This window comes from Bactrocera dorsalis, chromosome 2 (genome assembly GCF_023373825.1).
Source record: "Bactrocera dorsalis isolate Fly_Bdor chromosome 2, ASM2337382v1, whole genome shotgun sequence".
Lineage (NCBI taxonomy): Eukaryota > Metazoa > Arthropoda > Insecta > Diptera > Tephritidae > Bactrocera > Bactrocera dorsalis.
Window position 1 is genome coordinate 19,435,308 of NC_064304.1, and position 23,888 is coordinate 19,459,195.

A 23,888-nucleotide genomic window follows, 5' to 3' on the forward strand; every position below is an offset into this window, starting at 1 on the left:
TTTTAATTATTGTTTTTATTTACGTAAAGATAGGCCCAGAAAAAGAGTTGTTTCGACGGGTTCGGGCCACAGGGAGAGGTGTTAAGTAAGTTGGTTTCATTGAACATGAAAAGTGGTGGTTAGTGTCCGCGAGGACTCGTTGCACACAGGACATAGATTTTGTAAGTCTGGGTGTTTTCCGCAACTCAAGCTGTGTTCTGTAATGGGTAGTGTTTTCACTCCAAGTACGCCATTGACTGCGATGGAGTCAATGAAGATGTTAATAGCTCCACTGTGAATGACGTTCAGCTCACAACGGAAATTGATCGTGTCCGAAATATGGTCGGTGTATTGTTTGATTTCGTTGACGTGTTGAAGGAATGTTCCTGGGAGGCGGCTCCACTCTAAGTTGTAGCGAAAAGTGTTATGTTCCTTTACAAGAAGACTATTTCCTGAGGATGGTTCCTGATTAGGGGCACGAGCAGTTATCTCTAAAAGCAGCATAACTCCAAAATAAATGTTTAATTCTCCATAACAACGAAAAATATACTTCTAGTAATCTTTTAACTGATTTCTAGTTAAGTCATTTATACATAATTATATACATTTGTGTAGATATAATTTCACAGGTATTACATAATTACATATCGAAAAAATGACATTTTATAGAACACGACAAATTGATGAAAGCAACAACGGCTTTCAACCCATTTCCGTTTCATGTAAAATTTTATCGCTTAACTGTAAACGTCGCTCAATGGTTGGATTTGCGTGCTAGATATCTCTCCAACGACTTTATGAAAAGCGCAGTTTTAGCTTGTGGAGCTTCAATCTCACCACAAACGTTGCGATATTAAAATGCGGTTTTATTTGTTGTGCCTTTGTATAATTGCGATTGAATATGCAGTTGTCACCAGGGCAGAGGAGGAGCCCAGTTACAAATTCGTTTTTGACCAGATAATACCCGTAAAGGAGGATGAAGAAGTGGCCAAAATTAAGTTGGAGGTGATTAGAAGTGAGGACGGCGTGAAATTCAGTGGCAAGGCAGAACAACTGGTGGACTTGGATAATGAATGGACGGTGACATAACAATAGTTTTGATTGAAAAAGGCAATTTATAACTTCAATTTCATTTCAATGTACTTCTACAGTTAAATATATTGCTGAAGATTGCTGAAGACGCGAATGGCGAGTACAATTGGCTTATGCCAGTGCCTGCATTGAGAGTTTGTGATTTCATGAAATTCTACTACCGATTATATATTTACGAGTTGTTAGCTAAATACGCGAATGCACCGTCGCCATTTGATTGCCCGGTTGTAAAGAACACTTACATCCTGAAGGAGTACCCATTGGTTTCGAAGAATTTCAAGAGATTTTTGCAGCCCGGTTACTACCAACTGGAAGTGAGTTTGCTCCACGAAAATGACGAGAAAATCAAATATATCGTCGAAGGTCATGTAGAGGAAGAGTAGTAGAGGTGGAGTTCAATTAAAAAATATATACATACATATATTCTTTGAATAACACCACTTAATAATAAAAACAATAACATAAACGCAAAACTTATATAACATCTCCTTTGAATCAAGGCAAGTAATAGTAAATACTAAAACGTCGAAGTTACTTCCGAGTTATCCAAGATTCAGAGCTATTCTGCAGTATCCTCCTATAGTTGTCTTTTGTTGTTGTCTGTTAATCAGATCTTCTATAAGATCTTGTTAATAATATTCCAAAAATGACAGGGAAATACTGATATCAGTTCGTTCGGCGTCCAACTACCACAATTACTGAGCGACCAAAACTGAACTAGTCAGAAAATCATAACCGATTTAATAACAGGGTTTTTATTAACAGAGCTGGAACTCGATTTCTTTTGCATGGCCATAACGTGCAAGCTTGCATAAGTCCAGACGCTGAACCCAATTTTCGACGTTTTTCAAACTAAATTGTCCAAGTCCTCATCATCCAATTCGGGCCAAAAATATTCGGTTATCATTGACGCCGCCGACCCATAAACCGGACTAAACCATAATATTTTCGGGATGCAATGGAGACTCGTGGAGCGTGGATTGCTGCCATTTTCGATGAAAATCCGGATCGTTTTCAAGTTGTTGCTCAGCCCAATTCACGAACATACGATGAGTGACTTCAGTTGGCGTCAATTTGATCTTGGAAGAATATAGGCCAAGATTTTTCGCAAAATTCGCCACAACGACGTCACAAAGATGCCCAACGCTTGAGAACGATGTGTGAGAGACTGATTTGGGTCTTCCTCAATTGGTGCATTGGGCGTTTGCGGAAGAAAATTAAGAGCTTCTCTGCTTGGGAAAGCTCTAACAAGCTAAAATAAAACGTAAGGAAAAATTTATAAAGGGCTAGGCATCCTGTAAAAATCTTAGCCGATGGACTAATAATTGTGATATAACTAACTGATCGAAGCAGAAAACTTGATAAAGGAACTTTTGTATGAATAAATGAGAGTAGGATTGGAGCAGCCTCTAGGATCACAGTTTCAAAATGACTGTAAACCAATTTTATCACTTTTCAATGCGCTCCCGTAGGTTTAGCGGCATGATAAATCAACAACGGTACCATCGAAAAAAAAATCGGCCTCCGTTGAAATCATTCTTGTGACGCACACTTCAAATTATTATCGCGGGTTTGTAAATTATTTAACGATTTGAGCATCTGGGGTCATAATTTCTAGCACTTATCTGCTTAAAACGTCCAGGGGGTATGCGATAATGCTTATGACTATATAAGACCGCTTCGATCAGTTACGTTGTTTATAAAATGCTGAAATTAGTGACAAAGAGTTGTTTAGTAACTGCGCTGCTGCTTGCACTTGATTGTGCGTATGCTGCTGACAGGGCCATTTCAGACTGTGTGAGTTCATATAAACCCATATTGTATTCAGCTGCGTTTAATAACACTTTTAGTAACACTAACCACTACCAAACCAGGGTGAACGCATCATAGCTGATGGTTACCCAATGGAGCGACATACAGTAACCACCAGCGATGGTTACATACTCACCATGCATCGCATACCTTACTCTCCGAAGGCGGGAACGGCTGATAGACGGCCAATAGCATTTCTCATGCACGGCATGTTGAGTTCCTCCTCTGACTGGGTGCTAATGGGTCCGAATAAAGCGCTCGCCTACATACTCGCCGATGCCGGTTACGATGTATGGATGGGTAATGCACGTGGTAATACTTACTCTAAAAAGCATCGCACTTGGCCCACATATTGGCAAGTTTTCTGGAATTTCAGTTGGCATGAAATTGGAATTTACGATTTGCCTGCTATGATCGATTACGCGCTAGGTTACACCGGGAACACACAGTTGCAGTATATTGGCCACTCGCAAGGCACCACAGTTTACTTGGTACTGATGTCGGAGAAGCCAAGCTATAATAATAAAATTAAGTCGGCACATTTGTTGGGGCCTGCCGCCTATATGGGTAATATGAAGAGTCCATTGACGCGTGCCTTTGCGCCCATTTTGGGTCAGCCAAATGCTATGGTCGAACTAGTGGGTTCGATGGAGTTCATGCCAAGCAATAAGTTCAAGCAAGACTTGGGCATTGAGATGTGTCAAACGACATCGCCGTTTGTCGAAATGTGCGCTAATGAGATATTTCTAATTGGTGGTTATGACTCCGAACAGTTGGAACATGTGAGCATGAACCTACAAATTAGTGTAAGTGTAAATGAGCAAATCTTTAATGTAGGAGCTGTTGGAGCACATCAAGGCCACATCGCCGGCAGGTGCTTCAGTTAACCAGAATCTGCACTTCTGTCAGGAGTACAATTCGAAAAAGTTCCGCAAATTCGATTACAGCGTCCTTCGTAACCCGTTAGAGTATGGAGGTAGTATGTACCCACCCAACTACAAGGTAACAAAAACCTTTAAAAATAGTATAAAATGCTTTCTTCTTTGCATATTATTAATTACTCCACTGTCCAGCTAAGTAAACATCATCATTACTTTCCATTCCACAAATAAAAAAGTTTCCATAGAAGAACTTTATTTTAATTCTTTTTTGGTTCTATGGTAGTGATGCTCATTGCACATACGACATATGTTATATATGTCGGGGTCTATTCTGGATAAGTCAGAATTTGACCTGCTACATAATCCCGAAGATAGCTACGCAAAGGTCACTCGCGTTTCTTCCGCAACTCGAGCTCTTCATCTGAAATGGATGATGGTTTGACTCTAAATACGCCATTCACTGAGAGGGAGTCGGTGAGGATGTTGATTGCTCCACTGTGAAGGCGCTCAGTGCTTGTCGGAAGTTAGTTGCGCCCGAAGTCTGGTCGGCGCATTGTTTGATGTTGTAGATGTAGTTGAGAAATGATTTTTTGATGTTCCTAGGAGACGGTTCCACTCTAAGAAGGTGACTATAAGGATAATTTCTGCGAAAACACCCCAGCAGGAACTGCTTGGAGAGGAGTTTATTATGCTCCTTAACTGAGAGCATACAAGCTATTCTGTCGTAGTTCGGAGTGCAGTGTTCTGACGAGTCTGGAACTTCCTCGTCTGCGTTTCACTGCATCCAGGCGACTATATTGGTGCGGCCAGCCGGTAGATTGACTTGAGGATTTTATTACGGCTCTGTACTTTGGCGATAATTGCGGTCATATGAGGAGTGAAGGAGCACAGACTGTCAAAAGTCACACCTAAAATTTTAGGATTATTGACAGTCGGAACCTTAACGCCATCGACTGCAATATTAAAATCAAGTCTGTACTCCTTCGTCCAGTTTGTAAATATGGTTGCTGTAGATTTGGTGGGCGAGAGTGTTAAGTGCAGCGAGGAAGCGAGAAAGGTCGGAGAGATAGGCCTTTGAACACATGTCATCGATTCTATTGTCCGGCATCAATATCGTGCAATCATCAGCGTCTGATGGTTGTGGGAGTTTCGAAATGTAGAAGTTAAACAGAACCCCTTGTTTAATTCTTCTCAGTTTTGAGGTTTTACCTTGAAGAGTACGGATGAATGACGACCCCTCAGGTAGTTCATGGTTCACCTCTTCAGTCCTAGAGGGAGGGTAGGTTTTTCGATGTATGTGAAAATTCCCACAACAGCCGGTTCTACGCACCGGAATTGACTCGGCTTTTATACGGCCAAATGCCGTTTTCATTCTAACCCCATTTAGATCGATAATCTTAGTTTAAACATGTCGTCCTATGACCCCCGGGTTTATCAAATTGGAACAACCCGAAACTTATATTCGTTACACTAAGAATGCTTGCTCTAATCTCTTTAAATAAGCAAACAGTATTCAATGAAAGCTTAATGGTCGTACAGCAATTAAAGTGTGTCGAGGATTCCCTGAACGAATTTCAAGTAATTGCTACAACTGCCCCGACCATGTCCAGTTACAACAATCCCTTTGGGAAGAAGTGTAATAAATTAAAGTTTATGAATATATGCCAATTAAATAGTAATGATACCTTTGTGTATGCAACAAAAAATTGTATATACATACATTGTATTTGGTTCTCTGTATTACATATATAGATATAATCACAGCAGGTGTAAACTATTGATTGGCGATAAACAAGGCTCATGTGCACTGTGTCACTGCTTCAAATGTACGGACACGTATTAATTTGAGTAACCCACGGTTACCAGTGAGCCATAACAAATGACGTCCCATCTTTGTTATCTGTTACGCGCGACTTAAATAATATTTTACAATCAAATGCGAAACCGTTAGGAGAAGCTAATAGAACACTAAAAAGCATAAAATATAAAATTCTATAAAAATAAAATAAATTTCCTTTAAAAAAGTCCAAAGTTGAAAAAAAATCAATATGAAGCATCAACAAGTTGTTGTAGACTACTGGAATATGATAAAAACCTCGTTTACCTGTTTGTTATTGGCCTTCTCTGGTTATATTTTAATCAAGTAAGTTTCGATTGATATAAGTGCACGCGAAGCAAAAGACTGACCATGTAATTTCAGAATGGTACAAACCATATTTTGGTTACCAGGATATTTGCAGAAGAATCAAAAACGTTTGGAAGAGTTGGCAGCGAAGTACTCTTTGGAGCTTAACGATGATAAAAGTCTTGCTGATGTGCTCAAAGCACAGATAGAAGCAACTATAGAGGAAAAAGAACCGCTAACAAATGAAAGGAGTGATGAGGCTAAGGACATTGATGCGGCTGTTACGGCGAATGTGCAAAGCGAGCCCAAAAAGCAAAAATAAACATGTTTCATATTAGTGTAAACTATATATTACAATTTTATATTACTTTATTTATATGCTATGTATCTATGCAAATATATTTCAATCTTTTATAGCGCAGCTATAAGTCTATGTCAATTCTACTATAACCGGCATATCCTCAGGATCTTCATCAAGCAAACCCTCAAAATGCCATTGCAAGGTTTTCTGTAATTTTCTACTAAGTTTATCCGCACTTACGCCCAGACCACCCAAATTTAGGTTAATTAGCAGCGAACGCACATCTTTATAAACTGAGTTATATTCACCTGGTTCCATAAGTTCTTCGGGCAGGTGTGGTAATTGTTGCATTAATGCTTCAGCATATTTCATATAAAGTATTTTAAAATTTTGCACCGCTTGCTCAGAGTGTGCCAACAAATGCAGTATATTGCGCCAATGTGCCAGAGACTCCACCGAATAACCAACAAGATAAAAAACAAAAGCCAATTGCTCCTCCTCGATCAAAGCTTCCGAACTATGAAACATGCCGACAAGTGTCTCAATTGCATGCACACAATCAATGCTGTGACGCGATACTTCAGCGGGCGTTGCATTCTGTGGCACACGTGCAGGTAGTTCAGTGAAGCGTGGCGCAGTACCTTCTACTGGTTTCAAGTTGGGTAGCAAGTCACTTTCGTTTACAATTGTTTTAGTGCTTTGTTGTTGTAAATTGTTTGTGTGTAACGTGCCTCTTGGTCGATCCTCATCGGAACAAGATTGTAATTCTACATTTGTACGTATTGGACCCAATGTTGGTCTGCAACGTTCGACTGTGCCTTCGGTCACTTTGTCTGTCAACAGTTTCCATTTATTGTAAAATCGATAATCGTAAGGTGCTAGAAAACTATCGAATTCCTTGAGATTATCGCGTATACGTTTCTTTTCCAATTCTTTGTCATCAGACTGACTCTCTTGCATTTCTTCATCGCGTTGGCTCCACTCACGCACAACTACCTCTTCGCTTTTGAAATAATGTACAAAACCCACACGTGGTGCAACATCACCATATGGACCGCAAGATGCACACCAAATGTAATGCGGACCGGGCGGTATCATTTTTACGCCACGAAATTTTTCGCCAATTTTATAATTGCATAGATCAATACCGAATTCGGTGCCGACTGGCGCTCCTGTTATTACCAACACTGCACCGGTAGCGAATAATTTCTTGGCCAGTTCAGGATCCATTTCCAATGCGGATTCGTCAACATTCATGTCTTTATTTATTTATTTGAATATTTGCTACCAAAAAGCAATACTTTCTTTATATTGCGAAAACAAATTTATCGTTTAATGCAATCAGCTGTTTGTTGTATACAAATGAAAATAGCACCCACACTATGATATAAAGAGTTGCCGTACGTTTTGAAATTCACAATTTTTTATTTAAAACCAGTACAACATGTGGGTTTTATTTAATAACCGAATATATTTGAATAAAAATTCGTATAAATATATTTGTTATTTAAATGTAATCCATTAACAGTAATGTATTACCATTGCCTCTATATCTCGAATTTTCCATAACTATTGTGTTCAGTGCAATAATCCCCGAACCAAATTGAAACCATTCTTTATTACATTTATAGATATATATATGTAGATATATTTGCACTCAAAATTTTATAAAACAAAAGAATAATTGAATAATATTGTACTTAATCGTCTAACTAATGTATATAACTCAGCTCAGCTAAGCTATTTAAACACATACACTAATTAGCATTAACGATATATGTAAACATATATGTACGTGTTTTATTGGATATATGTATGTATGTATATGCATGTGTATTTTTATAAATACAATTAAAATACAAATACAATTATACGCGTCTACTCAAAATACATTCTTATAAGGTATAAGCCTATCATAAAATGTTAAACATTTAGCCATTGATACCGTTGTAAACAGAATGCGGAACTGCTGCCTTCTTGTTTTATTCACGCAGGTGTCAAAGTTATCATAAATTGATTTTAAATCAAAATATCTGCTTTACTTGCAATTGCATGTGTGTATATATAATATCGCATTTTAGGATTAACGCCAAAAATCAGTTACGCTTCTCTAATAAACTTGAATTTTCGCATTTAACAGCACACTAACGGTTTTTAATGTGTTTTAATACGATTTTTTCAGCTCTAGTAAATAGATAAATTCGCTTATGCTGCTATGCAGTGTTCAAAATACTCATTATTTAAGTCATTACTATTGCTAGCAACAAAAAAAATTATATAACTTTTGGAGCTTTATAAAAATAAAATAATTTGCCATTGATATTAATGGACGATCTATGAGCAAATCGCGCTTTACTCGTGTTACAATTTATAAGTGAGTATTTATATGATATATGTAAGTATACAGGCGCCAACTACAGCATACCTCATAATGTTGAAACAAAATTATAAATAAATATGGTTTTTACATAAAACTTTACTTATTGTGGAATCACTTGTTGCTGTGACCATTTTATGGTTCTAAAGTACGTAGAGGAAGACGATTGTAGGTGTTAGCGAGATTTACATTGGCAACCGACAATAATTCGGGACGTTCAGCCAGTGTATCGGAAAGAGCGCGGAATAAGATGTCTGCAAGAAAGAAATGTTCGACAATAAAAAACACTTCAGCAATAAAAATTAAAAATAATAATAAACATACGTAAAACTTTCTTCTGCAGATCAATTGGTATGACACCAAGATTGCCCTCACGTTCCAAGAAATCAGTTAATTTCTGTAATTCGTGCTGTGCTTCGTCGGAGCCGTGTGCCAACGACTGTGAGAACATAATCTGCAAATCAAAGTATACCAATACACTTACATACATAAAGACAGTGAGGATACCTTAGCCAATTTGTATAAAATGTCTTCTAAAGTATATTCATTGTACAAGAATTGCGATATCTTAGCTCTTTCGCCGTTCTCATCGTAATCATTAAGATCTTCAAAAAGATAAATTGAAAAATTGTTAAATTGATGATTATCTTTTAAATTATTAATTAATTTTAATATGCAAATTTAATTATTAAAGAATATTCTCATTCACCTTGAGTCCCTTCACTGTTTAGCACTGGCAATTTAGGCCATACTGGTACACTTTCAACTGGTTTCATTTGATTTTGATTGCTAGTGTGCAGTAGTCGCTCCAGTTGTAAATAAGGAAGCAGTGGTTTTTCATTTGTTGCTGCGACAGTGGGCGGTGCCACCGGTTTGGTCTGTGGCATGTCAAACATTTTCTAAAATAACACAGACATATGCATACATAGTTTAAGGCAAATATATATTATTTTTAGAATTTAAGTTATTTACCTTATCAATATTTATATTCAGGCCTGCTTCTGGGAAGATGCGATTTGTATATGACTGCTGCAGGTACTCAATGCCAATGCGTACTTCCCGTAGGAATGCTAAAGCATTTTCACGTGACATCTACGTACAAACATTATTTATACCAAATCACAATTATTAAAATTTCATTGAGACATACCACTCCCCGTTCGATTAGTTCTTCAACGGCGCGAGCCACACCTGCCTCATCGCCAGTCCAAAACACATACTGCGCCATGTCAAATGCTGATAATTGACCATTGTGACGTTTAAGAAGTGTTTCGACGGTCTATTCAATGTACGATATTAAAAATATAAATTTAGATTTAAGTTACATAGTAATTTAGTGTAAAAAGAAACAAGTTGGTTTTGTGATATCTAGTATTTGTATGTATGTAAATAGTTTCTAATTATGAATTGGGAGGCTTCTGACAGTTACGAAAAGAATGTGTTTTCATGTAAGTATGAATTAAAAAGGAATGCGGCCACGAAGTCTAAAATTAAAACAAGAAACAAGAAAACCCGTTAACTTCGCATGCACAGAAGCTAAAAACCCCTTCACAGTTACATTTCTTATAGCATAAACGAATATAAAGAATCTTTATCTTGAATTGGATCGATCAATTTGTACGATTACTACATGCTGTAGTGGTCCGATCTGACCAGTTTGTTTGGAAATTGTACTATTCTTTGAAAAATAAGTCAAGTCAAATTTCGTGACCCTTTCGGCGGTACCTACAAATGAGCAGCTTCATGGAGAAAAGGGTGGAGAAATGTGTGCAAAATTTTTTATCGATATCTCAAAAACTCAGGGACTAGTCCAAAGCTAAATCCACTTAGCTTTTCGCTATCTTTCAACGGTCTCCAACGTTTCCTTCTGCACGTTACAAATTTAATAAACCCTGTTCAGGGCACAAAAATCGATATTTAAATTTTGCTGCTGCCAAAAGATGGATTTCAAATTCACTTACTAACTTGCCAACTATTTCAAGGATAATTTGAATGCATAGCTTTTTGAACCATGCATACTCAACAACTAATTGTATATGTACATATGTATGTATGTATGTATAGTATGTAGGCACATACTTATGTGCTTGGGCAGTGGGAGACTTTCGAATCTTGGCCAAGCACTTGATGTGCATGAATTTGATTTATAGCCTTGCAAGCAAAAGCACACATATAGTACATATATTACACATAAAATTTATCGTTAATGATTGGTGCCTTTCTGAATGAAATTCTTTTATTATTCTCGTATCATTAAAGAGGCAACCAATACGGGCGATTTCCTTGCAGGGCTGTGCTTATATCCGTTAGCATTGTATATGACACAAATATGTATGTATGTATTTGTTAATGTATGAAGTGAAGAACGTTTCATCATAAGAACCTGTTGTGGCTTTAAGGGCACCGAGCGACGTTGGGCTGTTGGTTTAATTTGCTCGATCAATTTTTCTGTTGGATTCGTTTGCGCGGTTTCTTGGCCATTCGCGGCGACACTCTCGACGTCAAGTGGAAGTGTATCTGATTCAGGTGCATTTATGTCTTTGCCTGCGCTGGTGGCTTGGACGGTTGCTTGAGTAGTGGTGGTTGTTGTTGTTGACGTTGTAGTGCTCGTGGAAGTAGAAGTGGCGGTTGTGGAGGTCGTTGGAAGTACTTCCGGATTTTGACCGAATGCCAAGCGTGCGGCACCATAGAAAGGCTGTAGCGAACACATTTACATCCATAGGCACACATACATACATACGTGCAAATTTACGACATTTTAAGGAGGATATTGCTTTATAAAGTTTACACAATTACATAAATATATACAAAACTATTTACCTTGATAGCAGATGGTGCAGGCGGACCGCCACCATTTGGTATAACCGCACCAGTTTCAGCAGTTTGCTGTTGGTTAGCCGCACCACCCTCTGCTGGTGTTTTACCACCATTGTCATGTTGTAGGGTGGGTGGCCGATGAACGCCACCACCTTCAACTGGTGAAAGTTGCTCGCCACGCGTTTCGGGCTCCACTGGTGCCACCGATAACTCTGTTGTTGTGCTCTTCTCCAGTTTTGTAGTAATAGCAGGCATTTGCTCCAATTGACGTTCCAATTCTTGCGATTCACTAAGCGGTTCAGCGCTAACTGGTTTACCAGCGCCAATATCGGACACAAAAGTTTGCTCAAAATTTGACGGCAATTGTACAGTGGCTTCTATGTTTTCACTGCCATAATGGTCCTTCAAATGCTCTAGTTCCAACACGTCGGCATCAGACTGCGAATGAGAGGAACAGTATGTTAGCCAAATCAATTTAGATCTAACTGCAAGATATCTTTCACATATCACTGTGTGTTTGTATAAATATATGGATGTATGTATGTGTGTGTATCGTCGCTAAATAATGCTTACTTGTATTTCCAAGCCGCTCTTTTTGAATCTGTAAGCGTTTTCGCCATATGCGGAAGAACCTGTAAAGATATATGTATATATTTAATAAAATATGAGTACATTTGGCGAGCATTTACATATATTAAAATTTAAAACTCTTGCTGTTGTTTGTAACATCCTAAAATAAAATAATACTTACATACATAAGTATATTTAAGTAAGTATATAAATATCAGGTTGAAGATCTGAGTCGATTTAGCCATGTCCGTCGGTTAGTCTGTCTATATGCTGTTATAAAAATTGACAAAAAAGTTCTTTTATAGAACTTTTTGTATTTGAGAAGGGTATTATGTCCTTGGTAAAACCGATGTTATCTTTTTTCTTGTTTTAGCATCCACTTTATTTTCAATAATGTCATCAAATAATGTATTAAATAATTTATGTATTCAGTACTTACTAAATAGAAATGGTAGATTTATAGTTGGATATGCGTAAAGTGCAATGACTCCATTGAGTAACCAAATCACTGTGTGCAACTGTTGCGAAAGCATTTTGCTCTTTTATGTGTTTCGATTAAACTAAATAAAAAACCAATAATAAAATATTAATCACGGCTATTAAGAATAAATATATTGTACATACTGTTGATAAAGATTATAAATATATACATACATGTATACAGAAAAATTATATTCAGTTTACAAATATGCATAAGTTTTCTTAGTCCTCCTCACATTTTCAGCACGTTACACGCAAATTGTAATCATAAACTCGTAAACATTACCTTTCTAATGATAATTTATAGCAAATATATATTGCTTGCTTATAAAACGATTAATCCTGCCAACAAGCCGCGTTGAAAGGATGCAACGACCGTCATCGATTGCTGCTATCACTTTAATCCATTCAAATTGCAAGCATTTAAGGATGCACACATACATTCATGCACGTACATATATGCGAAATATTCGGGTGCACGAGCACTCGTGCCCACCGTGTATTATGCGTTCGAGTGTCTAAAAATAGCATGAAAACACCAACAAATCGATATTCCACAACAAAAGTAACTATGCAAATTGTAAAGTTAAGAAAAACAGTGCCAACAACGTGACATATTGGAGGGAATGGCAGTTACATATACGAACATATGTATGTATATATGTACATACATATAAGTTATGTACATAAGCCAGCTTTATAACAAAGTAGTTCATTGCGCAATTGAAGGAATGGATGAAATTGATTGAAGTTGGCAGGCGAATGATTTATTACAATGACATTGTTATGCTCATTATTTTCCTCTAAGTATTTTGCATTATATTACATTTATGTATATATGCTATATAATTTTTTTACAATATCAAGAAAATAACCTATCACCTACATATAACCTATTTATTATTAGGTTGATATTATTTCCGACTGTTCGCCCTTGAAACTAAACCATACGTGCATAAATAACCGTTTACCTAGCGTAGTGCATAAATGTAGGCAGTTTCCGCCCCACTTCCGTATTAGAAATCAATGCAATGCATCGATGGATTCACGTCAATCATAAAAACTACGCAGATTACAAAAGCAATTCTCTCTATTACAATATGTATTAGCATATTTTGTTATTATTTAATTATAAAACTGGATGTCATAATATTTCGGCGCTTCAAATCGCTTTCTAAATAAATAATGTCTCATTCCTTCTCCGAAAATATTTTTTTCTATTTGTTTATTTTTAGAGACTTTAAATTGACGGTTCCTTCGCAGCTTCGCTACCCACTTAGATAATAACTGCATTATAACTGCATTCAGTAGTTATTTTTGTAAAAATCTTTCATACGGAACTTCCTGATATAATTTACATCACTTCTCCTTGTACATACCACTAAAATTTATGTAAACACGTCCGCTCTTTTCGAAAGTATGAAAACCTTTAGTTGCAACTTGCAATCATCCTTACCAAAACAGTTTGAACTGTCAACCACTGTCCACGAAGCTTTTAAAGGCCAATGAAAGCTTTAAAGCTTTATTTGAACCATGTCCAACTAATATATATACAAATGTAACTTCTAAAACATAACTGGGTTATTATTGCAATTGAAAAGGTTTTTAACAACACATTAATTTTATTTTTGTTTTCACTATTTATTACTAATGGCAAATTAACTGCATCCTGGGAATGGCTCAGTGCGATTTTTGCGTAGCACAAACTGTATTTTTCGATTCATATCTTCATTGTAGATGGCTTTGCATTTCTCGAAGTTAACGCGACGTCGAACCTGAAAACGTAAAGTGAATTTATGTATTTGGAATTCATTTCGTATTTGTATGGTACTAACCTGATATGGTTTTTCATAGAAGCGTGTTCGCCGGTATTGATCAAATATTTCTTCTTTACCTAAAATACGATTTAATAGGCGGCAAGCTTCTTCAACATTATTTTTTTGTACCATTACGGTACGAGCAATAAATTGTGCATGTTTCATTTTGTTTTTTAATTTTTAAACAATATTATGTATTATTTTATAACACCCACGGAAAAATATGCTGCAACTAGAATATAAACAGCTGATTAATCATCCCCTATTAGTAAATAAACTTGACATCTAGATGTCACAACAGTACAACTGCTTCAGTAAACAAAAACTACTCTCCAATAAGTGTTTTTGGTTTGTATTTTAATTTAAAGTCATTTTCATTTATTCCCTATCTTTTCCATTTTCATTTATTTAACAGAAAATATTTCAGAATATTAACAAAAGTATTGAAGAAATATTTATAAAAATTATTTTTTTACTATTACACTTCTTTATCGACAAAAGCGGAACAAATGAAAAAATTCGATAAAATATCGATTTTCAGTGATGTAATTATGTGATGATTCTAACAACCGAATACTTAGTAGGGCAAATTTAAAATATCGTGTGCTTCCTATATTGAGTTCTTGTCGCAATATTAGTATCTTACTAAACTTTATGAAACAAAAAAGTCAACCTAAATACGAATAATTATTTACTTATTTTATTAAAGCTTACATAATAAACAAATTATTATTAGGCTTTCGGCTGACTGGTGGGAAAAATTAGAAACTTGTTTAAATACAACGAAGGAGATCTGTATCCTTCAGATAACTGTAAATTGTAACGAATAATTAATTTCCAATATTAATTTGCAACATAAAAAATCAAATTTATTCATTCATAAAATAAAAAATATGCATTCAGAAAAAATAATTTTTTTTGTGAAGAAGCTACACCCTCAAGAGTCAATTATTCTAATATATATATATATGTAACAATTTTGTAATATTACTATTAATTTTATGATATAAGTTGATATTAGTAAATTCTTTAAATTTGTTTGCTTCGAGAGAAGGTCGGTCCACCAGAAACGATAAAAAATAATCGATAAGATCTGTATTACCGGCACTCACGTTTCTATTCTAGAATATTCATGCGTCAGCCTTGTTCGGTATTCCACATTTCCTCAGTTGAAAATCAAAAGGGCACTCATTTGAAGTTTCTTCTCGTCGGAGGTTTATCTTGATCGCAGTGTGACCACGTTTCTATTGTGAGTTTAAAGAAAATATTGTGTAAATTATTCTGGCATTTACAGTATATTAAACAAGAGATAACAGCTGGGGAACAAGAGATAAAGAAAACACTATTTACAAACTATAAAAATAAATTTTTCCCCCAAGTTCTTTACCCTAGAGGCAGGTAATTATAAAATAGCTGGAATAGTATATTGCGTACTTAGATTTGCAGAACTAGTGGACAACAAAAAAATTTTCAAAGGCCATTTTATGATATTAATATTTATTATTTATCTATTTTCCAAAATTAAATGTTCGTGTTGCAAGTACTATATGCAAAACAAACAGATGAAAAGTTAGAATATACGTAGTATTTATATAATGAAATAAACTGCTAGCTAGTGGTAAGATGGCGACAGGTCAATAGTGTGGAAGTCAGCATATGGTATTCTTGAACTTCGTATCATAAAATTAAATTAGATTTAATTTTGCAAATGAATAGCGAGTTGGCGTCTAAAATTCAACAAAAAATTGAACTAGGTACATAGGTATCTACTAGCCAGACAGGCGGTGACGAAGGTAAAATCGATATTACTGCAGCAGGCTACAACAATCGAAGTTCGAAGTGTTCGTAACTCGTCGTTTGGCTTTGTTCGTGCAGTTTTGTTAAATGTAGTTGTTCCTACTCGTTACTTTTCTATGCACTTTTTGCCCCCTCTTGAAAATGGCAAGACTTTGAATAGTTAGACGCATTTTTCTGGATATTTCGTAATTGCAAACGTTTGCAATATTCATCTATTATTTGAAAAAAACCTGGTAGGTGTGAGTATAAAGAATGGGATTAAATAGAATACGCCTTAGTATCTACCTGTTCATGTTTGGTCGCACATTGTTGTATATAGAAAGCAGGTAGAAATGGAAAGAAAGTTCTACTATATCTAATCATATTTGCCGATCCATGAATATGCAGAATTTTCATACATCGTGTTCAGTATTGATTTGGAAGAGCAACGACCCAAACGTTAAAATTTAATTATAAAAGTAAAAACGAAAATCTTAAGGTATGCAGTTTTAGTTTCAGCTAATAAAATATACCCGACAGTGCTATGGCATATTAACAAATTACTTTGAAAATAGTGGAAGACAGAAAAAGTGGAGACTTTTTGTTTGGTTTACGAAACGAGTGAATGATTGTGTAAATTAAACATTTTAGTAAACGTGTTATATTAGAATTTTACATCAATTATACTTCACAATAGAAATATCAAAGTAATACAAAAATTTTGAGGCAATGAAAAAAATTGGTCAAAAAAATATTTAATAATTCGTTTATATATTTTGCTCACTTCGTGTATTTCTCTACACTTTTCAGGTCGTACATTTTCGTCTTTTTTCCTTTGGAGGAGCTGTGAATACTTTTTTATTTGATTCATAGACAGAACAGAAATAAGATAATATGGTTAAAGAAACTGGTTATTATGACCTGTTGGGTGTGAAGCCCGACGCCACTAGTGAAGAGCTGAAGAAAGCTTACAGAAAATTGGCGTTAAAGTATCATCCAGACAAAAACCCAAATGAGGGTGAGCGTTTTAAAGCAATTTCACAGGCGTATGAGGTGCTGTCAGATCGTGAGAAACGACAGATCTACGATGATGGCGGCGAAGCGGCGATCAAGAAAGGCGGTGCTGACACAGGTGACTTCCGCAGTCCCATGGACTTCTTTGAGAAGTTCTTCGGAGCTGGTTTCGGTGGTGGCGGTCGTCGACGTGAGCGTCGTGGTAAGGATGTTGTACATCAGATGTCCGTTCAGTTGGAAGAATTGTACAATGGTGCCACACGCAAGCTGGCATTGCAGAAAAATGTGATTTGCGACAAATGTGAAGGTCGCGGTGGCAAGAAGGGTGCAATTGAGAAATGTATGCAATGTCGTGGTAGTGGTGTAGAAACCCGTGTACAACAGATTGGACCTGGTTTAGTGCAACATACCGAACAAGTTTGTCGTAAATGTTTGGGAACTGGAGAGATGATATCTGAGAAGGATCGTTGTAAGCAGTGTAATGGTAGGAAAACTGTTAGGGAACGTAAAGTATTGGAAGTGCATATAGAGAAAGGTATGCGAGATGGACAGAAAATTATATTTAACGGCGAGGGAGATCATGAACCAGATTCACAACCTGGCGATATTATTATATTATTGGATGAGAAAGAGCACTCCACTTTTGTGCATGCCGGTACGGATTTAATGATGAAAATGCCAATTCAATTGGTGGAAGCCCTTTGTGGATTCGAACGTGTTATTAAGACACTTGATGATCGTGATCTTGTGATCCGATCAAAACCGGGTGATGTTGTCAAACATGAAATGACCAAGTGTGTCATGGAAGAAGGCATGCCGTTGTATAAGAACCCGCTGGAGAAAGGTCGTTTGATCATTCAATTCGAAGTAATCTTCCCTCCAACTATTCCACTAACAGTTATTCCCACACTCGAACAATGTCTACCCCCAAGGCCAGAAGTAACCATACCACTAGATGCTGAAACAGTCGAATTGGTAAGTTCATTTAATTTATGTTAATTTTTAAATTATTACAACATTCTGTACAATTTCAGGAGGAATTCGATCCCAAACAACGACGCCAACAACAGCACCAACGTATGGCGTATGAAGAAGATGATCGCGGTTATGAGCAAGGACCCAGAATAGAACAGTGTTCGTCAAGTTAAGCGCATACAGCAACATCTCCAACAAGCAAATTATGTTTAATCGTTTAAATAATCCTACAATAATAAGCCGTGAACACGCAGAAGCACTACATACAACACTAGATAAATTTTAACAACTCACCTGAGCAGAACAACAACAGCGAATTAACAACAAATAGTTCATTTACTGGAGCGATTAACGAAGCGCCTGTTGGTTTCCTAATTGACAATGTGACTTTGCTGCAGCAATGTTTTCTTTTTCACAACAACCATCGCAAAACAGCACAAGTCCGTAAAATGAAAATATATCGCTACCATAAACATGTTGTACATCCCCTTTTTTGGAAAAGTCTCTATGCAATGTCATAAACAAGGCGAATTCCTTAAGGCTATTCAATTTCACTCTAGACTACAAATTAGAAATTCAAAAGGAACTATTAATTTAAATGGTTACATTAACGGCAAATATACTATAACACTTAAATCTGTGTATCTTCTTTTATTTACTGTTTGGAAATTTCAGCGAGTATATGAGAATTTCAGCATAATTTTAGGAATTCATCAAAATTGGACTAACATTTTAGGGAAAAGCGGGCTTTAATGATCAGAAGCTGATGGAAAATTGGAAAAAAACCTAGGTGTAACTTTGAGGTTATGTTGGAATATTTTAGTCGTAAAACTTTGCAAACAATAACAGCTGTTTGTATGTAAACATCAACAAAATGATGGTGAAAATGTAAACAAATCACGACTCATTGCACCAAAAAATAAGCGAAACTATGAATTTAATCATAATTTTAATAAGTGTTTTTCTAATAATTAATTTTTTTGTTTTTAGTTATTTTATTAGTTTTTATATATTTTTAAATTAATTTTTTTTTGTTTTTATTTTTTTGGTGAAATCACTTTCTAAGCAAATCACTTGTCAACCTTTAACGCTTTCGACTGTTACACGTAGTCCTTTGTATACTTCTCAAAAATTTTTAAACATCTTTTTTAAAATAAAAGCAAGAAAAAATGTTAACTTCGACTACACCGAGCTAACCCCTTCACAGGTAGAGGATTTTCTTACAAGAAGTTCATTTTGATCGGTCTGTTTTTGACTATAGTCTATAGTGGTCCGATCTGAACAATATGTTCGAAGAGTGTACTTTTGCTTTGAACCATATTCCTTGCCAAATTTCATGAAGAAGATCCCTTTTCAAATAAAAAAGTTTTCCATAGAAGAACCTGATTTTGATGGTTCAGTATGTATGACAGCTAGTGGTTCGATATTCACATCGGTACCAATGAGTAGCTTCTTGAGGGAAAAAGGACGTATGCAAAATTTTAGATCGATATTTAAAAAATGCGACAAGTGGACATGGTAAAAACAATTCATTTATGAAAAAGACTTTAAATTTTAAAACGTCATTAAGTTTTCATTTGTATATTTAAAAAACATACACGAACTTTATTATGTATACAATAATACAAAGTTATAACTAGCTGTACCATAAAAGTTGGTAGAGCATTATTAACTTAAATCAGTATCTACGAATGCCCCAAATTCCATATCTAGACGAAATTCCTGAGTGCAGTCACCACACCCAAGCCAAACAACAGTTTATCCTCAACAACCTTCCAACTTTTCTCCTGCACTTCTGAAACTTGTTCCAAAGCGTCAATAACATCTTCGGAGTCCAATAAATCTATGCCGTAGACACGTAGGAAAACACTCAAGTACGCTTGCGTCAGTTCATAGTTGGCGTTTGACTGAAACATCGATTCAATTGTTTTCAAAAAGGCAACCATGATGCGATAAGAACCGCCGCCATTCGGATGCAACGATTTAATTTCAAAATCAATCATGGATGGACCAAGCTGTTTAAGATGCTCAACACATTGTTCATAATTTTTGCTGTCTGCCGACGCATGAAGCATTTTACCGAAGTTGGTTAATGTGCTGAGACCACCAGCACCTGGCTGCAAGACACGCGAGCCATCATTATCAGCTGCATTGTCGGTGTTTTGACCAATATCAAACTTTATATCTAATCCAGCCACTGTTGGCAGGAAAAAGGGCGCTTGTTTGGGCGTTTTAGGTGGCGCCTTTGGCTTATTACGTTTCTTAATTACTTCGAGGTCGAGTAGATTTTGCCAACGCGATGCCGCAGCGCCAGAAAGTGTAATCAAATCACTGTCCAGCTGTGATGGTGATTCGTAGGTTAAATTGATCTCTGGACCCACTTCTTCATCACTCACATCCTCGTCTTCATCATCGCCGTTTTCAGCCAGTTTTGTTTTCTGCATTAGATCAGCTACGTCCATATCATCGCTGGCACTAATTGGTAAACCAACGAAGGGCGGCGTACTATATGGATTGATGGAGCGCAGTGTTATTTGGTTGAAGAGCATCTTATTCGCCCACAAATATATTCCCAAATAGTTTACATGTGCTGTTGCAAGAAAATCACCATTTGGTGACATACTAAGCGACACACATGGACGATCTACTTTGAAGTGATCTATCATGTAGGAGGATGGTATATCCCATACTTTGATGGTCGAATCCATGCTTGCGGTAATGAGCCATCGACTGTCGGGGCTGAATGTCATATCATTCAATTTGGCAATGTGGCCCTCGAATTTACGCACCACAACACGTGTATCTACATCCACAATGTGCACAGAGAAGTTAACCAGGGCAACAGCAAGCATAGCACTCTCGCGGTGTATGCGCATTAGCGCGATTCCATCAGAAAATTTAAGACACTTGATATAATTTGAAACTAGTACCAAAGGGTAAAAGCAGGAAAGATTAATTATTTACCAAAAACTATAAAAAAATAATAAAAATTTACCTTTCTCTTTGAAAGGCCAAAACTTTAGCAGGCCATCACCACATCCAGAGATGACGAACTGATTTAGTATGTCGGAAACTACACCGCGTACTGCGCTTTTATGCGCTGGATCACCGTAACTTGCGCGATGTATGCCACTTTGAATGTTAAAGCGCTCCAAGTCGCCACTGGAATAACCTACAAAAAGTTAAGGGAACATACATTGCACCGATTCTTGTTTATTATTATTTGTACTACCGTACCAATGATGACAAAGTTACAGCAGTGTGTGAGTGTTACACAAGTAGTAATTGTATTATAGTCCGTTCGGTTCTTATTTTGGAATTTCTCCGGTACCAAACGATGTCTGCCCATGCGGTTTTTATGAAAGGACCATGTTGTTGTTTGTATGACGCCCTCGTGCAGTGCCGCTATATTATCCCATTTACGCTCCCGAGTTGTCTCGCTGGTAAATTCGATAATTGGCGGCATGCGTAATGAGTCCTCTTCGAAACGATCTATATAAAGGCAAATATTTCTGTAATATTCATATAACAATGTACCATTAACTTACTCCTCCTCTTTGATTTCTTTCGGTTGTAGCTAGCTTTTCCCATACTTTTATTAAACGATTCCGTAATGGTACTAAATACACGTAAAGCACTGTCTTCTCCAGCGGAAAGTATTGTGGTGCCACTATTGCCGTGATATCTTATACATAAAGGCGGTCCAGTGTGTCCTTCTCTTATACGCAACATGCGTGCCCCATTATCTGGCATATCGAAAATCCACAATTTCATTGAATTATCTGGTGAAGTGGTAAAAAGTAGCGGTTCATTGTTGAAACAAATAGCAGTAGCAACTGAGTCCTCATGAGCTTGTAATTGTCCAGCAATCTTTGAAGGAAAACAATGTTTTTAAAATGCTTATAATTAATTTATTAATTGGAGGGTAATATGAAAATGTTACCTTTCGATCTTCCAGATTCCAAAATGCAACATGACCATTCGAACAAGCTGTGACCATTATTGGTGGTCCATCTGTTCTGAAGGATATCTGTGAAACTTGACCCCAGTCTTGTTTAAACTTCATAAGCACTTCGTCGAATTTCAGATTAAGCAGTACAATAGTGCCATCTTGGTGTCCCACTGCAACAACGTCTAGTGCTGGTGATGGTTGTATGCAAGTTACCCTGCTGCCCGTACCAGCAAATGTGAACACCAAACGATTCTCCTTAATATTCCAAATTTTAAGCATACCCTGCTGAGAGCCTAATACAATTTTGTTGAGATAGGCAGGCGGATGTGCCAACGCGGTAATTAAAAATTCATCCGCATTGAATTGCAATTCTAAGTATACTTCTTCTTTTGCTATATCCCAAACACGTAAAACATTTGCTTCATCTACAGCTATTAAATGTGCAGCGAATGGCAACAATAAATGTACATTGCGTGTGTGACCACGAAACACGTGTCGTTGGTGTTTGCCGGCGCGCCAAGCATAAATACAGCGATTACTGGCCGTGTAGGTGTGTATACGATCCATAGCCAACGCTGTTATCTCGTCTGGATGCACTGGCCCAACATGCAATAAGCGAAAGTGGCTAGCCGTGTACACTTGAAAGGAACGACCAATACAAGTGGTGATCAATGTATCCTTACGTCGCCGTACATATCGTATCGCGGCTGGCACGTTGTTGCTCACATATCCCAGAGCCCGATTACGTCGGAAAATCACACTACTATTAACTAAACCGTCATTTAATGTGCCCTTGGACACTATTTGCCCCGTATTTGTCATTTTATCGCACTCTGCTGCTCCAATCACTCACGAAATGTTTACTAATGTGGTTACAGTTTCGTTCAGCATGTGCTCCGATAACTAAGCAATCGATAGCTAGTTGTGCTGGAAATTGATCGATTATTTGTTTTGAATGTTCAAACGAAGTGGCCACTTTGATTTTTAATCAAATCGTAGAATTGTTAATTTTTCAAGAACATACTAATATATGCGTCTCGGAAGTCGGTTCTAAAGGTTTTTCTATTTATTAATGAGCATAAATATATATATTAACTGAATATAAATTTATTTATAGTATAATTGCCATTATATTTTATTTGGTCGACGAATTAAGTTTAAAGATTTTTTTTATATCGTTGGGTTAAGTTGCACATCCGTTAGCTTCCTGTTCGCAATTTTTGACAGTGTCATTCAAAGAGTTTGTAGTTTCAACCGCTTTTATTCGCAAAGTGCGCGTCGGTTGCTAATTATTTGTGAAATTTGCATATTAAACCAATTTAAATGAATATAAATCGTTCTTAATCACATCGGTGAATAAAATTAAATGAGTGATATGTTGTTTGTGTAAGAATAAGTTGATACCTAGAGGTATTTCATAAAATTAGCCGCAACGCCGGCATGCGATGTAGTTGCGTGGCAGACGTGGCTTTGTATGGTTGGAATAAAGTGAATGTGAGTTGTTTCCTTATCCGGTGTGTTATATTATTGTGGTTTAAGGAAATTTGTGATATTTTAGTTTAAATTGACAAAGTTTTATTAATTCTCTAGAAGTGGGCACGGTGCTACAATTGGTACAATCGCTTACAATTTCTTCTTGGTAAGTAAGAACGAATGTGAATAAAGTAGCTTATTGAAATTCGCTTTGTTATGAACTAATAGATTGTTACTTACCCATTGGTAAATAAATATTCAACATATTTTAATATTCTTTTATATAAAATATATTTTTTATTTTGCATTATACAACCGTAGCGTTGCCAACTTTAGATTACCTGATTTCCATTATGGCGGATGATAATTTTAAACTTTAAATAATTTTAAATTAACGGGCGACTATAGCCGGTGTGAGGTTTTAGGAAAGGAAAAAAATGCATTTTT

At 36.5% G+C, this 23,888-nt stretch overlaps 8 protein-coding genes across 13 annotated transcripts in view; 4 read left to right on the forward strand and 4 right to left on the reverse strand.

Annotated features, from left to right (window-relative positions):
• The window catches only part of LOC105229900 (dnaJ homolog subfamily A member 4), a 131,550-nt gene extending 112,894 nt beyond the window's left edge, over positions 1-18,656 (forward strand). Inside the window, exons 1-3 of one of the 6 annotated variants that reach the window (XM_011210394.4) lie at positions 15,352-15,500; positions 16,838-18,016; positions 18,076-18,656. In XM_011210394.4, the coding sequence (XP_011208696.1) occupies positions 16,922-18,016; positions 18,076-18,189 (1,209 nt within the window). In that variant the 5' untranslated portion in view covers positions 15,352-15,500; positions 16,838-16,921 and the 3' untranslated portion in view covers positions 18,190-18,656. Of the gene's footprint in view, positions 1-15,351; positions 15,650-16,111; positions 16,282-16,461; positions 16,661-16,837; positions 18,017-18,075 lie in introns of those variants that run through there. The other 5 variants (XM_011210395.4, XM_029551792.2, XM_029551791.2 and 2 more) reach the window with 5 other exon arrangements.
• Positions 793-1,555, forward strand: LOC105229907 (uncharacterized). Its single transcript, XM_011210404.4, has 2 exons — positions 793-1,059; positions 1,131-1,555. Exons 1-2 carry the CDS (start codon positions 838-840, stop codon positions 1,452-1,454), a joined length of 546 nt encoding a protein of 181 aa, XP_011208706.2. The 5' UTR covers positions 793-837; the 3' UTR covers positions 1,455-1,555.
• Positions 1,987-3,960, forward strand: LOC105229906 (lipase 3). The gene is made up of 3 exons (XM_049449335.1): positions 1,987-2,868; positions 2,946-3,665; positions 3,721-3,960. The coding sequence occupies exons 1-3, from the start codon at positions 2,776-2,778 to the stop codon at positions 3,958-3,960; spliced, it is 1,053 nt and encodes a 350-aa protein (XP_049305292.1). The 5' UTR covers positions 1,987-2,775.
• LOC105229903 (uncharacterized) lies at positions 5,671-6,310 on the forward strand. The gene is made up of 2 exons (XM_011210400.4): positions 5,671-5,907; positions 5,965-6,310. The coding sequence occupies exons 1-2, from the start codon at positions 5,813-5,815 to the stop codon at positions 6,209-6,211; spliced, it is 342 nt and encodes a 113-aa protein (XP_011208702.2). The 5' UTR covers positions 5,671-5,812; the 3' UTR covers positions 6,212-6,310.
• LOC105229904 (protein AAR2 homolog) lies at positions 6,230-7,624 on the reverse strand. The gene has a single exon (XM_011210401.4). It carries the CDS (start codon positions 7,445-7,447, stop codon positions 6,320-6,322), a length of 1,128 nt encoding a protein of 375 aa, XP_011208703.2. The 5' UTR covers positions 7,448-7,624; the 3' UTR covers positions 6,230-6,319.
• LOC105229902 (uncharacterized) lies at positions 7,789-12,878 on the reverse strand. The gene is made up of 11 exons (XM_011210398.4): positions 12,721-12,878; positions 12,394-12,514; positions 11,958-12,016; positions 11,388-11,822; positions 10,951-11,262; positions 9,718-9,846; positions 9,540-9,659; positions 9,277-9,466; positions 9,075-9,172; positions 8,892-9,021; positions 7,789-8,821 (listed from the first exon to the last, which is right to left on the reverse strand). The coding sequence occupies exons 2-11, from the start codon at positions 12,485-12,487 to the stop codon at positions 8,703-8,705; spliced, it is 1,686 nt and encodes a 561-aa protein (XP_011208700.2). The 5' UTR covers positions 12,488-12,514; positions 12,721-12,878; the 3' UTR covers positions 7,789-8,702.
• On the reverse strand, positions 13,994-14,642 carry LOC105229901 (28S ribosomal protein S21, mitochondrial). The gene is made up of 2 exons (XM_011210396.4): positions 14,270-14,642; positions 13,994-14,209 (listed from the first exon to the last, which is right to left on the reverse strand). The coding sequence occupies exons 1-2, from the start codon at positions 14,414-14,416 to the stop codon at positions 14,093-14,095; spliced, it is 264 nt and encodes an 87-aa protein (XP_011208698.1). The 5' UTR covers positions 14,417-14,642; the 3' UTR covers positions 13,994-14,092.
• A 925-nt stretch (positions 18,657-19,581) lies between the features above and the next one.
• Positions 19,582-22,883, reverse strand: LOC105229899 (WD repeat-containing protein 36). The gene is made up of 5 exons (XM_011210392.4): positions 21,960-22,883; positions 21,565-21,886; positions 21,254-21,508; positions 21,012-21,188; positions 19,582-20,939 (listed from the first exon to the last, which is right to left on the reverse strand). Exons 1-5 carry the CDS (start codon positions 22,788-22,790, stop codon positions 19,726-19,728), a joined length of 2,799 nt encoding a protein of 932 aa, XP_011208694.2. The 5' UTR covers positions 22,791-22,883; the 3' UTR covers positions 19,582-19,725.
• Positions 22,884-23,888: the final 1,005 nt, after the last annotated feature.

What these genes read in the sequence shown, in the direction of transcription:
- LOC105229899 (XM_011210392.4), bottom strand. Translation starts at nt 22,790, where the DNA reads ATGACAAATACGGGGCAAATAGTGTCCAAGGGCACATTAAATGACGGT. An exon ending in GGAATCTGGAAGATCGAAAG is followed by an intron (nt 21,887 to 21,959) that starts GTAACATTTTCA and finishes TTTCCTTCAAAG; the next exon opens with ATTGCTGGACAATTACAAGC. An exon ending in CTGTAACTTTGTCATCATTG is followed by an intron (nt 21,189 to 21,253) that starts GTACGGTAGTAC and finishes AACTTTTTGTAG; the next exon opens with GTTATTCCAGTGGCGACTTG.
- LOC105229901 (XM_011210396.4), bottom strand. Translation starts at nt 14,416, where the DNA reads ATGAAACATGCACAATTTATTGCTCGTACCGTAATGGTACAAAAAAAT. An exon ending in TCTATGAAAAACCATATCAG is followed by an intron (nt 14,210 to 14,269) that starts GTTAGTACCATA and finishes TTACGTTTTCAG; the next exon opens with GTTCGACGTCGCGTTAACTT.
- LOC105229904 (XM_011210401.4), bottom strand. Translation starts at nt 7,447, where the DNA reads ATGAATGTTGACGAATCCGCATTGGAAATGGATCCTGAACTGGCCAAG.
- LOC105229902 (XM_011210398.4), bottom strand. Translation starts at nt 12,487, where the DNA reads ATGCTTTCGCAACAGTTGCACACAGTGATTTGGTTACTCAATGGAGTC. An exon ending in AGAGCGGCTTGGAAATACAA is followed by an intron (nt 11,823 to 11,957) that starts GTAAGCATTATT and finishes TCTCATTCGCAG; the next exon opens with TCTGATGCCGACGTGTTGGA. An exon ending in TGAATATAAATATTGATAAG is followed by an intron (nt 9,467 to 9,539) that starts GTAAATAACTTA and finishes GTGTTATTTTAG; the next exon opens with AAAATGTTTGACATGCCACA.
- LOC105229907 (XM_011210404.4), top strand. Translation starts at nt 838, where the DNA reads ATGCGGTTTTATTTGTTGTGCCTTTGTATAATTGCGATTGAATATGCA. An exon ending in ACTTGGATAATGAATGGACG is followed by an intron (nt 1,060 to 1,130) that starts GTGACATAACAA and finishes GTACTTCTACAG; the next exon opens with TTAAATATATTGCTGAAGAT.
- LOC105229906 (XM_049449335.1), top strand. Translation starts at nt 2,776, where the DNA reads ATGCTGAAATTAGTGACAAAGAGTTGTTTAGTAACTGCGCTGCTGCTT. An exon ending in ACAGGGCCATTTCAGACTGT is followed by an intron (nt 2,869 to 2,945) that starts GTGAGTTCATAT and finishes CTACCAAACCAG; the next exon opens with GGTGAACGCATCATAGCTGA. An exon ending in ACTCCGAACAGTTGGAACAT is followed by an intron (nt 3,666 to 3,720) that starts GTGAGCATGAAC and finishes TCTTTAATGTAG; the next exon opens with GAGCTGTTGGAGCACATCAA.
- LOC105229903 (XM_011210400.4), top strand. Translation starts at nt 5,813, where the DNA reads ATGAAGCATCAACAAGTTGTTGTAGACTACTGGAATATGATAAAAACC. An exon ending in TCTGGTTATATTTTAATCAA is followed by an intron (nt 5,908 to 5,964) that starts GTAAGTTTCGAT and finishes ATGTAATTTCAG; the next exon opens with AATGGTACAAACCATATTTT.